Source organism: Amblyomma maculatum, chromosome 2, assembly GCF_055883805.1.
Source record: "Amblyomma maculatum isolate TAMU_Amacu chromosome 2, ASM5588380v1, whole genome shotgun sequence".
NCBI classification, from domain to species: domain Eukaryota; kingdom Metazoa; phylum Arthropoda; class Arachnida; order Ixodida; family Ixodidae; genus Amblyomma; species Amblyomma maculatum.
Genome location: NC_139345.1, coordinates 40,785,022 through 40,802,186, shown reverse-complemented (window position 1 = coordinate 40,802,186; position 17,165 = coordinate 40,785,022). Strand labels below are relative to the sequence as shown.

At 44.7% G+C, this 17,165-nt stretch overlaps 2 protein-coding genes across 2 annotated transcripts; both read left to right on the top strand.

Annotated features, from left to right (window-relative positions):
• Positions 1-8,534: 8,534 nt before the first annotated feature.
• LOC146198485 (uncharacterized) lies at positions 8,535-12,206 on the top strand. The gene is made up of 3 exons (XM_084592600.1): positions 8,535-8,753; positions 9,532-9,708; positions 12,072-12,206. Exons 1-3 carry the CDS (start codon positions 8,658-8,660, stop codon positions 12,204-12,206), a joined length of 408 nt encoding a protein of 135 aa, XP_084448726.1. The 5' UTR covers positions 8,535-8,657.
• A 267-nt stretch (positions 12,207-12,473) lies between these two features.
• On the top strand, positions 12,474-15,882 carry LOC146198484 (recQ-mediated genome instability protein 1-like). The gene has a single exon (XM_084593985.1). It carries the CDS (start codon positions 12,664-12,666, stop codon positions 14,278-14,280), a length of 1,617 nt encoding a protein of 538 aa, XP_084450111.1. The 5' UTR covers positions 12,474-12,663; the 3' UTR covers positions 14,281-15,882.
• The last annotated feature ends 1,283 nt before the right edge of the window (positions 15,883-17,165 follow it).

The following is a 17,165-nucleotide window of genomic DNA, read 5'->3' as shown; positions in this document are numbered from 1 at the left end:
TTTTTGTTAAAAATTAAACTTACGGTACATTTTCAAGTCCCACCATCATTGGATAACTTAAACCAAATAAGATGTCACTAATTAAGTACCAATAGTTAGTTTTGACTAAAATAGAACTTTGCACTTCAGCATCGAGTCATATACCGTTTAAAAGGTCTCAACAATTAGAATATAAAAACACATTAAACTATGCAAAATCATGCAAAGCCAATCTTTCTCTCATCTATCTGGGCTGACCCAATGTTAAACTGCCTCCATTCCTTTCCCCAAGGTAAAAAAAAATACATAACTTTTATCTAGAACAGATCTTGACGAGCCTTAACGTATATTAAATATCCACGGAATATAGCGGCATTTCGTAGCGCTAGCGCTAAATGTGTCACCTTCGAAAAAGCCGTTATGTCCGGGTGAAACTTCAGAACAGCAGTGTCCGGAGGCTCATGTATCACGCTTGTGTCTGTTGAAAAGCACGTTCTGATCTGTGTTCTGTCGCCTATATCGAAAATAGTTGTGACGTCATCACGTCATGCACACCACCCGGATGCTAGCGGGCTGTGCTTGAGTGCTCCAGATGTTGGGCTGAGTTGGCATGAACGTGGCAGGGATAGCTTCTACACCCAGCGTTGAGCAAAGAAACCATGTGCAGATGCTTGGAGGAGGAGAAACATCCAGACAGTTGTCGCTTCCTGTCTCCTGGGTGCGGGGTGGCCCTGTTTAACCCTCTAACCAGACAAGCGAATTTTATCTCAACAGGCCGACTCGATCAGACTTTGCCGTGTTCGTGTAAACTACCCGAGTATCACTTGTGAAAAAGTAGTTATGTCATTGACTGATGCCTCGAAACAGCATGTGTGGCAAAGTGGGCGAAGGTAATGAGTTCAACTGCAGCCAATAAGAGAAAAGGGGTCATGCCAGCTGCACAGGGAGCAGTGTCGCACCAAATCCAGCCAGTGGAGAGAGAGGGTGTGTCAAAATCATTATACTTAGTCAGGTTAACTCTTTCCTTCACATGGGAAGAATGACCATTATTTTAGGTTTTGGTAGTGTTTTCTTGTGCGCAAGCTTTTGGATTAAATTTTTTATGTAACACATCAAATCAAAGTTAAATTAACATGCTTTATATATACATAAGTTTTAACAATGAAATGTGTGTTGCAACAAAATTTTGATTGCCAAAAGCAAGATTGCACAAAAAAAATTTTACAAAACTTGTAAAGATATACTTGTACCTGAAAAATCATGAACATTTTCCCAGAATATTTGGGCTATGTGCCATTATCTCTGTAAAAAAAAAAAAAAATGGAAGTTCTAAATTGAGTTGCATTCTTGGTGCCAAATAGTAACTGAACATGCAACAGCTTGCCGGGTGGCGCAGTGGTTACGGTGCTCGACTGCTGTTCCCAAGGATGCGGGATCGAATCCCGGCCTTGACGGCCACTTTTTGATGAAGGCCAAAAGCAAGGTGCCCATGTGCTGTGCGATGTCAGTGCACGTTAAAGAACCCCAGGTGGTCGAAATTTCCAGAGTCCTCCACTACGGCGTCTCTCATAGCCCGAGTTGCTTTAGGACATCAAACCCCACAAACCAAACCAAACGCAACACGAGGCCAACGATGAAAATGAAACTATGCTGACGGCAATGTTCCAGCCTGGTTTCCATCGTCATGGCTGTCATAACTGAATCACATGACTGAATTAGGACGGTAAATGTAGCGTGTTCAGACTCACTGCTGCTCTGGGTGTCAATTAAATCAACCACAGATTAAGGAGAGTCACGAGATTTTCAACGGCTTCGAGCGAACCTTTGGAGCGCGTTTAAAAAACGGCGCCTCAAAAGAAAAAAATATTGAAACTAAACTTCAATTGTGTTGTCTAACTGCATACCAGGTAGCACAGTGTATCCGATTCGATTAAGAATCGATTTACCCGACGAACGGAATCGCTGGAGTCAGTAAGTGGATGTGCACCATGTGACCATGTCACTGGCTCTGCCTCGTCCGCGGACAGGTGGAGGGAAGCCAAAAACAAGCGGTATCACCTCTCAAAATAGGGGAATGGTCTGCTATTTTTGAAGTGATAGCTTCACTGCTTGAATAAAGGTTCCGTGCATGGGAATTTGACCTTCAAGTGACCTTGACAGATACCCAGGTAGCACCAAACATTAGAATAATGTTATAAAATTGTTAGCTAAGTTTTCTTAACGGTGCCTAACGTCGCATAAAATAACATTAGTAGAATATTAAAAGCATATGTTGCACAAATACTGACACTTGAATGCTTTTATAATGTTATATAATGTTTTACGTTCTATTATAAACATCCTAATATTACAAAGAAGTGTTGTCTTAATAGTGTCTTCAGAAATTTAATGTAATACTTTAACCATAACTATAAAACAACATAGCATGTATATTCAAATGCCAAGTCCAGCACTTTTGTCCTTTTTCTTTGAGTAATCATGTTTCTTCAATAACACTTCATTGCAACTAAAATTTTAAAATGACGCCCACCTTAGAATGCAAGCACAGCCCTAATATTTTTACATTTTGCTTATTATCCATTCACCACTATCACTCGTAGAACACCCATTGGCGATGAATATAAAAGGTTGACTCTATGCTATTTGTTCAGAGGCGAGTGTAGGAGTTGTGCTGTATTATGAAGTTGTACTGTATTGTGGTCTGCAAAGCGTGCAAGCTGTGTACCATCGAGAGAGGTGGGCCTACATGCTTGTGTAAGGTTTCTCTACATTTTCATGATTGTTACATTTATGTTGCATACATGTTAGATTTATGTTGTTTGAATGCTTATCGACACATTATACCAATCTTTATATGTAACATTGCTAAAATATCAGAAAAAAAAAAAAGACATTAACAATGTTGTTCAGCTGAAACAAAAATATAACATTGTCGCCGTCGTCTGCTCGAAAACCCATGCACGACTGTGACGTCATCAAGCACAGTGTTGGCCGTAAAACTTTTCGGTCTGGCAGCGCGTGTCGCGGGCTCGCGGGTCCCGGAACGCTATCTTTAAATTTTTTTCGCGGGAAAACTAAGGCGCCCTCAACTGTGCTTTTTGGAACACGTAATGTTGACGGTGAGAAGAATGTCTGGTGCAAATTTCGTTGATATCTATGAGCATCGAAAAATAGCCGGAGTAGACCTTTAATGCTTGTCCACACTGGCGACTCGCGGAGGTCTCGCGACACGATTCGTCACGAAGGGGTGACCCAAAGGAGTTGCCGGCGACCCGTTTGAGGGAGTCGCTCGCTGACCGATTTCTTGCGACGCAAATTCAAGTTGCAGAAGTCCTCAGCTAACCCGCGGCGCTTCTGCCATCGATCTTACTTGGGCGGGAAAATTCAAGCGTGCATGCGCGCGTGTGCACGATTTACTGCGCCCGCAGTTGTTGGGCACACATGTCAAGGATCACAGAGAGTGAAGCGTACTAATTCACGTTTGTACTCGTATTCTTGTTCATGTGCTCGACGCTCGGGCATGATGCGAGTTTGTGATCTGCTATTTCGCGAGACCGCATGACAACGGCGAGCGCATCACCGCCACTTCCGTCTTCGTCGAACTAGAGCGCTTTTGGCAGTCGAAACAGCCCTAAACATGGCATAACCATAAGATCTCCTTCCTCGCTGATAATTGCACATATTCATACCAGAAATGAGTCCGAATTGATCTACCCCTAGCGCAGTGGCAGAGGTCATGAAGGCGCGAAAGTCAGCTCTTCGTTCAAATCTCGTTCGTAGAGGGGGTTGCCGTGAAGCGAGTCGCACACCGGTGTGAACACCCGGTGTCGATCGGCGCTTGTCGCGGGTCTCCCCTCCGTGATGAATCGAACCGCGCGACCTCCGCGAGTCGCCAGTGTGAACCAACCGTCAGGCGACAATGGTCAACGACCGGTTAAGCCTCCGCCTTCGTTCCGCCCGACTACTGTGCCGGAGTACCCGGGTTCGATTCCGACCGCGGCGGTTGCGTTTCGATGGAGGCGAAACGAAGAGGCGTCCGTGTGCTGTGCGATGTCAGCGCTCGTTAAAGATCTCCAGGTGGTCGAAATTATACTCCGTGGTGGCCACTACGGCTCTTCTATCTCTCTTTCCACTTTCACTCCCACCTTCTTCCCTTCCCTTACGACGTGGTTACAGAAACAATGCGTGACAGATACTTGTTGTGGCTGTAGGAAGAAGGAAAAAAAAAAAAGGCACGGGCCTGCTACTGGCTCTAGCTGAGTCACCGCTGCTTCGAGGGACAGAAGAGAAAATAGAGAAGAAAGGAAAAGAAGAGGGAGAGAAAGACGCGCGCCGCAACAACAGCCGTCGTCCCCGTGACAGATACTGCGCCTTTCCCTTCCTGTGAACCAATTGTATATCACCACCAGAAGTACAGCAAGGATTTACACCATCAGAAGAAAGGTCGAACCTCGTCACCGGATAGAAGCCTTGTTTTGAGCGGTTCCTCAAGGCGAGACTTCGGTTGTACTTTTCTCAGCGGGTAATATTACCGAGCTGATTTGACCTAGTTCTGAACGAGCTGTAGAGCTCGGATTCGTAGAAAGTATAAAGAGTCGAATGGCTTTTTAACCGTGCTTTTTCGCTCTGCATGTGAACAAAGGACCTAGGTCCCAAATGATGATTACATTTATGTCAACGGCTGTGGTTGCGACGGCTGTTGTTGCGGCGCGCGTCTTGGAATGGAATAAAATGTGCATTTGTTGCGATGTGAATTCTGGAAGAGTTCATTCTTAGGTCGGATTTTTTTCCTTGAGGACGCTTTTTCTATAGCCACTTTTTCGGAGGTCTTTTCTTCCGGGGACGTTTTCACCTACACCCGCTGTCAACGATTCTATGATGTCCAGCCAAATTATGCTACGCCTTCTTAATTTCTCCAAATCCCAAATTAAACGGAGAGGCAGTCCTGTGTTGTACGATATCAGCGCACGCTAAAGACCCCCAGGAAAGCGCTACGGGAAAAGTGCACGCAAATGAACGACTAATTTCACGAATAAAGAAATCTCATACCCTGCACACACACGAACAGTTCGTGCACTGGAGAGCGCAACGCCAGGTCATGTTGCCCCAGAAAACGCCGTGCCCATTTTTCTCACGTATCGAACCACACCGAAGCGTGGGGAGCATCGTGGTTGGGAGCGCAACGGCGGTCATCGGTCGGAAAGCGGCACTTGCCACACGGCCAGTCTCGATAGAGAGCGTGCGCTCTCCTTCGAGACCTGCCGTACTCATCCCTTCACAGAATAACTCCACCTTGCGATAGGGCGCACGCATCGAGGCACAGGTGACGGCTATTATGGTGCTGTGGTCCGCCCACTGACGTACAGTTCGTAGACTACAGAGTGTACTGGAATGTTCCAGTACACTCTACTTAGGCTCTGAAATTGGCGTGGAAGTCATTCTTAGCGGGCTAATAGGTTTACCGTGTCTTCGGGAAGCGTTCAGAAAATAGAGACGCGCGAGAAAAAAAGAAAACTACATTGAAAACCAAACTTAGTTGTCGGATTACAAGAAAAATGGCGCAGCGTGTCCATAAACAACGCGGAAGGCTCCGAAACCGTCGCTTGAGGTCGTGGATAGCCGCCTATAACGATGCTCACTTGGCGCGGTAAGGAAAGACTTAATCAGCAAACTTTTTGTATCAGCTGACCACGACTGCCTAATCGTTTTCACGTGCACAGCTAATTAAACAATAAAGCCAGCCAGCGGGACTAACCCAAGAATGCGAAGGAAGCTCTTATGCACAGATAATTCGGCACATAGCTTGCGCGTTTTTCGAACAGCGAGACTGCCACTAACATAAAGGGTGGTAAATTGGATTCACTACAAACAGCATGGCGCTGTCTATTAATATGCATACTGTTAATATGCATCACTGATGGCGGGAGAAACAATTGCCGCTGCAATCCATAAACGAGGTGAAAATTGTAACTAGTTTAAGGGAAAAAATATCGCAGTTTAGCTTCAGTTGGAATAGACCTGGCCAATACGATCACTCTAGTAATAAACATTACAACGCTTGATTAGCATTTCTAAGGCCCTGTGAAAGCAGGAAGCAAGTTGAATTTGATTACCTCTTCTCTGGAAGAGATTACAATAAACTGCTCTAGCTCTAGCCCGCTATGCCAAATGTACGCCTCGCCAGCAGAAGATGTGGCTTGAGTTTTGTACCACGCATATCCTAAAATGCCGGCACCGCAAATTGTGGAGAGTTCTGAAGGCTATTGACGGCAAGAGGAAGGCCCGAAATACTACAGAATCTCGCGCTGGCCGGACTGTTCCTGAGATTCAACATGAGGCAGCCTGCGCAAATTCTTTCCCCATCCAACCACATTGTGTCAACTCCTTTTTTTACCGGTTTGGATTGGAACACCATCTCTCCCAGGTCAAGAAAAAGCACAGCTGGTAAATATATGGCACCACGTGGAACAAGTTCCGCAGCGTCAGCACAGCTAACGAAAAATCGACCTAATCAAACATCACTGGCGAATTGCCCCCATCACCACGTTGGACGCAATCTAGTTATCACAATTCCAAAACCTAGAGAACACCCAAAGTAGCTTGCCAAATTGCAACTGATCTCTCACCTATAGTTCCACCGTCTGCTAGCTGGCGGAATCCATATCTACCCTGTCGCACTATCTTGGGACCTCCAGTTATCACCCATTCCAGACTGGCTTTCGCCCTCAACTATGAACATAGCTTAATTGCACATTCTGAGTAGAACGCGTAAAGGTGCAAGGGTCATTCCCACATCATTGTAGCTGTCGATCTGCACAAGGTGTTCGACAGCTCACCTGATATCAGCCATCGGACCGTTGTCAACTCCATCGTCCACCCTGGGGTTACAGCCCTCGCAGCCATATAACTTTGTCAAATAGTCTTCGTCAATAACTGAACCTATGAAATCCAACCCGATGCTAATCACACGTACAGCGTAGCACGTACGCTACCTTGTCCCTGGAGCATTATGCCTTCCTATTCCTTCTGGGTTCCTTCACACAGCCCAGGCTTTCGCTCACACAGCGTAAGCAGGTGTAGCATGCATGCCAGGCATTGTCAGTCGATGGCCCCGAACCACGATCGGCTGCCGCAACACCCCGCTTACTCTCACGTTGACCTGCGTTACTTCATCTCGACCTACCCCTGCACGGCAAGCCTCTGAGTCCGTTACAACTCAGCCCTCCACATCCAGGCACCAAGGCTGGACGGCCGACGCTAAGGGCAAGATCATGTGCCTTTTTGGCTATGCTGATCTGAGAGACTTAGGTCTTGTAGGTGGGACAGCGAAGCTCTACAGCGCAAGTATAGATGGCGATCCTACAAACGTTGCTCGTCTCTCCCTTCCGCTACAGCTACAGAGCTAATTCATCAGCATAATCAGCAAGACTATACCCACCGCAGGGCGAAGTCCTTTCCCATACTCCTCCAAATATCCCCGGCCTGTGCTAGCTGCATCCAGGTGACCCCTGCAAACTTCACCTCGTCCGCCCCCTGCTACGCTTTTCTTCCCTTGGAATATAATTTGTTACCCTTATAAAGACCATCTGTTATGCTCTCTTCACACTACATGTTCATATCCATTTTTTTCTTGATTTCTACTAGAACGTCATTATCTCGAGTTATTCGCTGAGTCACTCTTCACGCTTCCTATATCTCTTAACGTTGCATCTACCATTTTCCGTTCAATAGCTCTCTGCGTTGTCTTCAACTTAAGTATAGAGCCGTCTTCGCTAGCCTCGTAGTTTCAGCCCCATAGGTGAGTATTAAAACTAAATGTTCAAACTAGAAGCTCCACACCCCTGATGGGCTTGCGCATGGAGGCTCGGGACTCATTTCAGACACGACCCTATTTACAGGAATAATATTTTCCTCTTGTCTTCGATCCGAGCATTACGGGCTTTTTCTGGAAACCGGATTACTCCTCAGTACCTGTCCGCGGCATGCAACCGCCGTTTGTTGCATGCCATGAATGGTAGCAAGTACTAGCGCATCGCATCTTATCAAACCTGTTCGGTTTTTCGCACCTGGCCATGGCGCTACGTACAAAGCGCGCTTAATGCCTCTAAGCGGGCCCTGGTGTTGCGTAAATTAGGTGTGTGCCCTTTCCTCAGACGCGATGCATTAAATTGATAGCTCCAGTTGTAAAAAGCCATCTACGGCGTCGGCGAGCAATATATATAATGCAGTGAAGAGGCTAAAGAAATGTCTTATGAAGACAGGTCGGCATACCTAAAGAAAGAAACCTTTTCGGGAACTGGACCGAATTCAAGAGGAAATAAGCTATATATATATATATATATATATATATATATATATATATATATATATATATATATATATATATATATATATATATATATATATATATATATATATATATATATATATATATATATATATTTATAGGCATGAGGCACCAATGAAGGATCAAATACAGTGCCCTTCTTTAATTATGATTGTTGATCACTGGGAACATTTACCACAGATATCGTCGTCTTCGCTTCCGTGCGCGTGTGGTGCTCCTGAAGCACGCGCACTTCAGTGCGTGGTCAGCAGCAGCGTCAGAGGTTCGACACAGAATGCGTGGTTCGCGTTGGGCAGCCTTGTACTCATGGTAGCCACCGCCGAGCCCGTCTATGAACCTGGACGACAGGAACAGGCTGACTGAGTTTAGCCGCAACTTCAGCGAGTCGTCTATGTACGCCTCCTATGTGACAGCCTGGAACAGAGTGGTAAGCCTGACTTTCATCCGACCCCGCGGCTAAGTGCGCTGAGAGGGACCTCTCGCTGTTACAAAAGCCCGGTCAAGGAGACAATGGGAGCCTTTTTTGCACAGATCGAACATCTTTGACAACGCCAGTAAAGCTGATTTCATCCGCAGCCTTTCTTTGTTTAGAATTTATCAGGTCGCTAACGCTCAAGTTCTTTGGATGAGCGCAGATGTCTAGCCGGGATTCCCATTTTGGTGGACTGTTACGAAAATTGTGGCATGATCGAGAGATGCGACGGATTCACCACGAGGGTAGTAAACGCAGGAGCTGAAGAGGGATTGTATGCATGGCCCGTTTGAGAAAAGTATTAGAGCGTCAGCAAAATGCACCAAGGGTTTTGGAGGCGTTGCCGTGTACCAGTGAGGGCGATAGGTACTGTGAAATTGCCACTGTCTCCGCAACTGCTCTGGTAAATAATATTCTAACCGTAGCTATCGACACGATACCTAACTTAATTAACGAACAAGCAAGATGGGTCTGCAGATGTTCATGAGGACAGGTCTGCAAGGCAGTATATGTTGTCAATGAAAAAAAAAAAAAATCGCGCAATTAGCCCCGCGTGACGCAGACGGTGCTATCGTCGCTTCACACCTTTTTACTGCTGATCTCATTGACTTTGCGCCTTGAGGTTGCACATGTGTATGCTTATTTTTATTATGAAGCCATTTTGAAACCGATTCCCCACCAGGTGGATGGACCGGTAACCCTCTGCACCCATGAACTTTTGCACGCGGCGCAGGTTTTGTGCTACGAGGGAAGCGAGTCTGCCCCTCAAGGCAAGAGCTGGGGTATGGACAGGCTGGCAGCGATTCGCAACTTCTTTCGCCGCTGGTTCTGCCGTAACAAGGAGGCTGCCGGAGCCTCCAACCACAACGCAGACCATGCTCTGTCTCCGGCTGGTGGCGCCGCCAACCCTGTGAGCTCCGTGAATTCCCTGCACTCGTTTGAAGCTTCGCGCTTCTAGATTTTTTTTTTTTTGTGCCTGTCTTACTCCCTTTTGCCCGTTTTGCTGTGGAGGCTCCCTTAAGTTCATTGCAACTTTACTTTCACAGAGGCTTCGTAACATCTATATTATAGAGATATATACATGGACACGTTTGAGAGCCCTCGCTAAGCCACATTTGAATAATAATAATAATAATAATAATAATAATAATAATAATAATAATAATAATAATAATAATAATAATAATAATAATAATAATTAAATTGGTTTACAGGAAAGGAAATGCGCAGTGTCTGTCACACTTTTCTGTGGACCCTGAACCACGCCATAAGGGAAGGAAGGAAGTGGGAGTGAAAGTGGAGAGAGATAACGGGGAGCCATAGTGGAGGTCTGCGGAGTAATTTCGACCACCTGAGATCTTCAACATGCGCTGACATCACACAACACATGGATGCCTCCCCGTTGCGCCTCCTCCGAAGTGCAGCCTCCGGCGGTCGAGTTCGAGCCCGCAGCACGTACAGAATTCTCTCCATGCTCAAATATTCGAGAATCATGCGCAGCAGTCCTTTTTAATATTGTTGTTGTGGCTGTAGGAAGAAGGAAAACAAATTGGCAGTGGCTTAGCTTGGTTAAGCCTGGTAATTGCGAAAGCAATAGCTGAGTACCCGGGTTCGAACCCGACCTCGGCGGCTGCGTTTCGATGGAGGCGAAACGAAGAGGCGTCCGTGTGCTGTACGATGTCAGCGCAAGTTAGAGATCCCAAATAAAGAAAAGAAAAACGTTAAAGATCCCCAGGTGGTCGAAATTCCTCCGTAGCCCTCCACTACGGCTCCTCTTTCTTTCTTTCCACTTTCACTGTCACCTTCCTTACGGCGCGGTTAAGGTGTCCACAGAAAACAAGCGAGACAGTTACTGCGCCTTTCCTTTCCTATAAATAAAATTAATCCTAGGGTGGCACACTGGTTACAACAAAATTTGGTGTAAGTTCGGCGAGCATGCAAGGGAGGATTTTCGGAATCCTTAAAGAAGTGTACATGTCATGTCGTGTATTGCAAGCCCGTTTTTCGTTTCAATATTTATCAACTGTGACGCGAAGGAAACTTTACAAGGACTTGTGCGATGTCTTTCTCCCGATCCCATTGTACAGATCGTTGTACTGTGCAAGTCCATGGAAGTCAGTCCTTAAACGAGTAAAAAATATGGCTGTACCAGGGGGAGCAAAAACTTTTTTTTTTCAAGCTCTATAGCAATGCGTACACTAGAAGTTAAGACTTATTCAGAAATGAAAGGTTGTTTTTTACCTTGGGAAAATCACTGTTTGGTTTGGTTTGTGGGGTTTATCGTCCCAAAGCGACTAAGGCTATGAGAGACGCCGTAGTGGAGGACTCCGGAAATTTCGGCCACCTGTATATGAAATAATAAAATCACTGTTTCATATGTCGCGAACCAGAAACTATCGAACACGTTTTCTTAGACTGTTGGGAAGCCTTTTTCTTCTGGGACATTCTACGACGAACAATTAAAAAAGATGCATTCGGAATTCGATTTTTACCAATTGAAGATGATATTGGCTACCGCTGGACATGATCATGTTATTGAGCCTGCACAGTATCTGGCGATCCAGAATGGCTTTCAGGCATGCAGACGTTGATGCGAGGAAAATACGGCAGTATTTTCGCGAAGCCGTTGCGAGTGTTGTTGTAGTTCTCAAGACACAAGATGAAGTGCCTGAGTGGCTTCCGAGAATGGAAATGTTGCTGCAAATGACTGATTTGTAATAGATCACGCAGCCCAAATTACGTGGTTTTAACTCATGTATTTGTCGCGTAATATTCTGAGTAATGTTCTTTATGTGTAAAATCTGATAATTAGACAATAAAGAAAAAAAAAAAGGGGGGGGGGTGGCGCAGTGGCTACGGCGCTCGACCACTGTGCCCAAGGAAGCGGGATCGAATTCCGGCCTCGGCGGCTGCGTTTCAGAGGCGAAAAGGAGTGGCGTCCGTGTGCTGTGCGATGTCAGTGCACGTTAAAGAACCCCAGGCGGTCGAAATTTCCGGAGTCCTCCACCACGGCGTCTCTCGTAGCCTGAGTCGCTTTGGGACGTTAAACCCTAAACCAAACCAAACGATCTGTATACAGGAGAATTTTACCTGCATGAATCGACCATTGCTTTATTATTATTATTATTATTATTATTATTATTATTATTATTATTATTATTATTATTATTATTATTATTATTATTATTATTATTATTATTATTATTATTATTATTATTATTATTTCGTTTTCTCATCTCTAAGTGGCTGACAAGCGGCTGGTTCTTCCTTCAGGCAAACGCGGCCAACAAGCACGACGAACAGCTTGGAGATTACAAGGATCCCATCGAAGACTACCAGAACCAGGTTACGAGACCGGCGCAACTGAAGAGTCCTTTCACGCACAGTCTCAAGTGTGGACAGTTCTAGCTCCAGCTGGCATTCCGTTTGCAGCTGCCCCGTGTTCTGCACCGCCTCGTTCGTACAGAACAGTCAAAAACGCCGCCAACTGCGACTACGTGTAGTAGCAGCCTATAGATGGCGCGACATGTTTAATTAAATTTTGTTTCTTTTTGTAGAACGTTGTTTATTCATATTTGTGCACGTTAATATGTGTGTGTGTGTAAACGCATAATATATTATTAGGTTAATTTCTCAACGTTGAATTATTTTCACATTTGCGAAACTAATTGCTCTCTCATCTCTGGTTTCATGCAGACCGCAGGACCGCAGTTTGTTTGGCATGTTATGCCGCGAATATTGTTTTTACCGTACTTCTGCCCATCTACTTTACATTCAAACGCCGTTGGAATGTTGGTAGTACCCGTGTCAAATGCGCTTAACGTAAAGAAGAGCTTTGTTGTGGTTAAGTGAAGTAGTGTGCATCATGAATGAAATAGACGATCTCGCCGATAGGTTCGCGCAACAGCACATCAAAGTCAACCGCAGTTGGTTGCAGGCTTGCATCCGTTATGTTGAAGATGAAAGAAGCTCATCTACGCAAGCGTCGGCATTTGGTGGTGACCTGTACAAACACCTGTACTATCAACTGCTGCTGACAAATTTATGGGGGCTGGGTATGACGTGCTTACCTGAGAGCGCAGTCTCCGCACACAAACTGGTGCTGAAAGGTTCATTCTTTCTTCAAGTAGACAGCGTGCACGACGTGAGCCAGCCGGCGTACTCTCAGCTGCTGAAAATCACCAACACCGAAAACGAGAACACCGGCGTTCGGGCGGACCCGGACGAAAAGCCGTTCGCTTGGCAGGCGCACCCGAAAAGAATGCTCAAGCTCGACGTGACCGATGGCACCCGACACATGCAGGCAATCGAGTTTGAACCGGTGCCATGTATGAGCGTCGACATGCGACCTGGCATCAAGATCTTGGTCACTGGCCCTGTTGAGTGCCGGCGCGGCTTGATGTTCCTTCGGGCGGACAACGTCCGTGTTCTCGGTGGTGCGGTCGAGCCCCTGCTGCAAGACAACTGTCAAGAGGCTCTGCTTTGTCGAGTGTTAGGCCGCGATCCTTCTCACTTTGCCGACTTAGTCGTGCCTCGACGGGCTACCGTTCCCTCCGCAGGTGTGAACGAGGTCGAAAATCGCAGTAGTAGTGGCGATCAAACGTCTGGTCAGCCTGAGCGAGCTCGTGCGGGTAATATTTCATCACGGTGTGGACGTGATTTCGAGCATGATGACAGCAGGGCGACAACGATTCCCATAGCGAACAGTAACTCGCTGACAGTTCGGATGTCTAGTTCTGCTGTCGATGTAGATAATGCATGGGATAGAGCTGCTAGCACAGATGTGGACCCTGATGATGTCTTGATGAGCCAGATAGACCTGGAAAAGCTAAGGCCAGAAAATGAAATGCAGGACTGCACTGATGAAGAAGTTGATGAAGACCTTCTTCGGGAACAACTTGACTTTCAAGCCGAGGCAGCAAATGCTGGAGCTTTACAGGATATTACAGACTCTAATAATCCCATTACTGCTGAATCAAGAATTGAGCCGCCGCCAAGCACTTCTACTCATGATAGTAAGCCAAATCACGACTGCCGCAGTGAGGGGCCCCTGGAACAAACTGTCGATGAGGGGCCAGTAGCATCTCTGCCGTACACACGTCTGAGCTCTGTCCTCAAGGATGGCAAAGAGCCAGACATGTCACAAGTGGTGATTATCAAAGGCTACATTGCTATGCCTACAAGCAAGTTGAAGGTTGGCCCCAAAGAACAGTGGCAGCTTTCCGCCATCATTACTGATGATACCGCTTCCTTGGAGGTAGACATCGACAATGATCTGTTGTCAAATTGGATGGGCCTGACTCCACTGGAGGCCAAGAAAAAACGCAAACTGTCTTCCAAGTTTAAGGAGTTCTTTGCAGAGAAAGTGGGTGAGTGTCAGGAAAAAATGAGGTCGTTAAATGGCTTGCTGACTGTAAGTTTTTCTGGCAGTAAGGAGAAACTTCCGGTGCTCCTTGACTACAACGAGTGGAAACAAGACTGAATGTTCTGTTACACCTGCCATTTGAAGCTTTGAAAGTATGTGTGGTTATGTTTGTGATGGACTCCTATTAACAGGCTTTGTCTTCATAATGCCTTACCCACACTATTTGTGTTACACATGCCTGTGTGCACAGTTTTCTTTTTTTTTCGAAACAATGTGTGCTCAAGTTTCAAGGCTTACTACTGAATGTTTTAGCCACACACTATCTGTTCATGTCCTGCCTGTACATGTGACCTTGGTTTAGTAATGACAGATAAACACTTATGTCAATAATGATTCTATGTATGCCATCCTGTCTTCATAGGCATTTGTTGCCGCCTTGTGCTATACATATGCTCAATGTTAGAAATTAGTGGTCAGACCACCACTGGCTTTTTACCTGTCTACGTACCACAAGTGAGCGTGCTGACCTTATGGTTGCCTTGTTTACTTTCAGTTGCATGCCTAATCAAATTTGATCTAAGTGGCAGATCCAAAGAAAGTTGACAAGTACTTAGACGGATGATACATCAGCTTTAAAGGTAATAAAGTCTGTAATGTTGACTACTTGCCTTGGAAAGTAGTTCCAACTATTAGAGGTGCTGGAGACCATGAGTAAAAACAATGTTTAGAGTGACATGAAGGAACGCCTACATTCCTGGGCATGATCAATGCACCTTGAAATATATGTAGGGGTAAATAGTAGCTGGCTGTTAAGGAATGGATTGTTATAGATCTTGTGAAACAGGCATAGGCAAGAAATTCTAGTGCAGTGAAAAAGCAGTGGCAGTGATAAGGTGGTTTTTATGGTAGTAATGCTGGAGTTAGATGATAATTTGAAAGTACAAAATGCAACACCTTCTTTTGACGCTCTAGCTGAGGGGATAGTGATTCAAGGCTAGGGTCCCAACCAGAAGCTGCATATTCTAAATTAGGTCGGACAAGTGTCCTATAAAGCAGTAGTTTAACTGGACTAGAAGAAAAATGGAAATGTCAATGCTCGTACTCCAAAATGCAGTTGGTATTGTTAGTAATGAATTCAACATGCAGTGTCTCAGGTTAGGAGTTATATACATACTGAGGTATTGGTACTAGAGTGTTTGGTACAGCACTGTGTCGGGAAACACGTGTGATTACATTCATTGGTGTTTAGTTCCACATGCCACAATTTGCACCATTTGGAAACTAGTTAATATCAGATTGAAGAACAGAAATGTTAAATTCACTTTTGATAGAAACTAGTTAATATCAGACTGAAGAACAGAAATGTTAAATTCACTTTTGATTTCGCTGTATACAATACAATCAGCAAACAGAAACATATAAGAAGCAAAGTTGTTAGGCAAGTTAATATAAAGGGCAGAGTTCGGCCCTAGGACCGAACTCTGTAAAGCACCTGAGCCCACAAAAGAGGAACGAGAGCTAGCATTATTTGCAGTCGCAAATCGAGGACGATTAGTGGGGAAAGACTGGAGCCACGAAATATTGTTAGGGTCGAGATTAGGATTACTCAGTTTGAAAAGGACTAGTTAGTGAGACTTTATAGAAGGCGTTAGAGGAATACGCAGTCTGCCATAGAACAAAGGTGCAGCTTGAAGTGTAGATCGTGTATAATGCACAGAAGCTGGGTCTCGCTAGAAAATGCTTTACAAAATACACGTTAGTAATGATTGAAAAAAGAATTTCAGTCTAAGAAATTGGCAAGATGAGAATAGGTGACATGTTCCAGGATCTTACATGGGATGCTAACAAGTGAGATGGGATGATAGTTTAGGAGAATGCTTGTCCCCAGACTTCTGCAAGGGATCCACTTTGCCCACATTCCAGTCGTTGCTTACACAGCCAGACTCTGGTGATTGTTGGAACAGTTTAGAAAGAATAATCGCACTATGCACTTTCACATCCTTTAGAAGTTTAGAGTCAATGCTATGCACACCAAAAGGTGGCGAAATCATGAGCTGTTCCGCTTTTTGATGCCGACAGGGTCAATTGTAATGGGGTTGATATTAGGCAAATCACAGGATAGATAATCAGGATACAAAATATATGAACTGTTAGCAAAAACAGCTGTGAACACGTTAAGAATATCCAAACATATTTCACTGTGAATTACTTGGCCACCTAAGTATTTTAGATTAATTATAGAGAGATCATTTTTTCCTAATTAATATTCCAAAATTATTTAGGGTTATTAATTAGCATTGATGGCAGAGTGGGAACAAAACATGACTCCTTAACTTGGTTTAGTGCGATTTTATACTCGGCAGCAATGGATTGGTAAGTATCCTAATGGAGCATAGAAGACATTTTGGCAGAGTGTAACAGACATTTCTTCTTCTCAGACAGCCTTTTCAGTGATAAATTAAATTGGGGCAAACGTCTGTTATTATTTTCTTCAGATGAACATACGAATATGTCAGGGAAGCAATTTTATGCTTATAAAGATTCCGGTTAGTCGAAATAGAGCAGTCATGAAATAAAGGTAGGTATTCAACGATAAAAGTAGTGAGTCTATTTATTTATTTGAAAATACTGCAGGCCATTGCTTGGCGCAAGCAGGAATGAATTCACATTGTTACATAATGAAAAGAATAAAATTGTACAATATTAGGAGCACACAAATACAAAATATACACAAACAATATTAGCAGATAAACAGACGTAATGCATCAGAAAAATTATGTGAGGATAAAACAGATGCGGTAACAAATTCCAATCTTCCACTGTTCTAGGGAAAAAACAATTTAAAACTGTTAGTTTTGTCAAAAATGGGAATAAGTGAATGCTCATTAACACTGTGAGTCCTTCTCAATAGTGGACGCTCAATGCACTCTGGAAGCTTGAGCTTATTTTTCTCTATTAAACTATTAGAGAGGAATGTCAATCAGGCAATCTATCTGCGGGTT

What these genes read in the sequence shown, in the direction of transcription:
- LOC146198485 (XM_084592600.1), top strand. Translation starts at nt 8,658, where the DNA reads ATGAACCTGGACGACAGGAACAGGCTGACTGAGTTTAGCCGCAACTTC. An exon ending in TGACAGCCTGGAACAGAGTG is followed by an intron (nt 8,754 to 9,531) that starts GTAAGCCTGACT and finishes CACGCGGCGCAG; the next exon opens with GTTTTGTGCTACGAGGGAAG. An exon ending in CTGGTGGCGCCGCCAACCCT is followed by an intron (nt 9,709 to 12,071) that starts GTGAGCTCCGTG and finishes TTCTTCCTTCAG; the next exon opens with GCAAACGCGGCCAACAAGCA.
- LOC146198484 (XM_084593985.1), top strand. Translation starts at nt 12,664, where the DNA reads ATGAATGAAATAGACGATCTCGCCGATAGGTTCGCGCAACAGCACATC.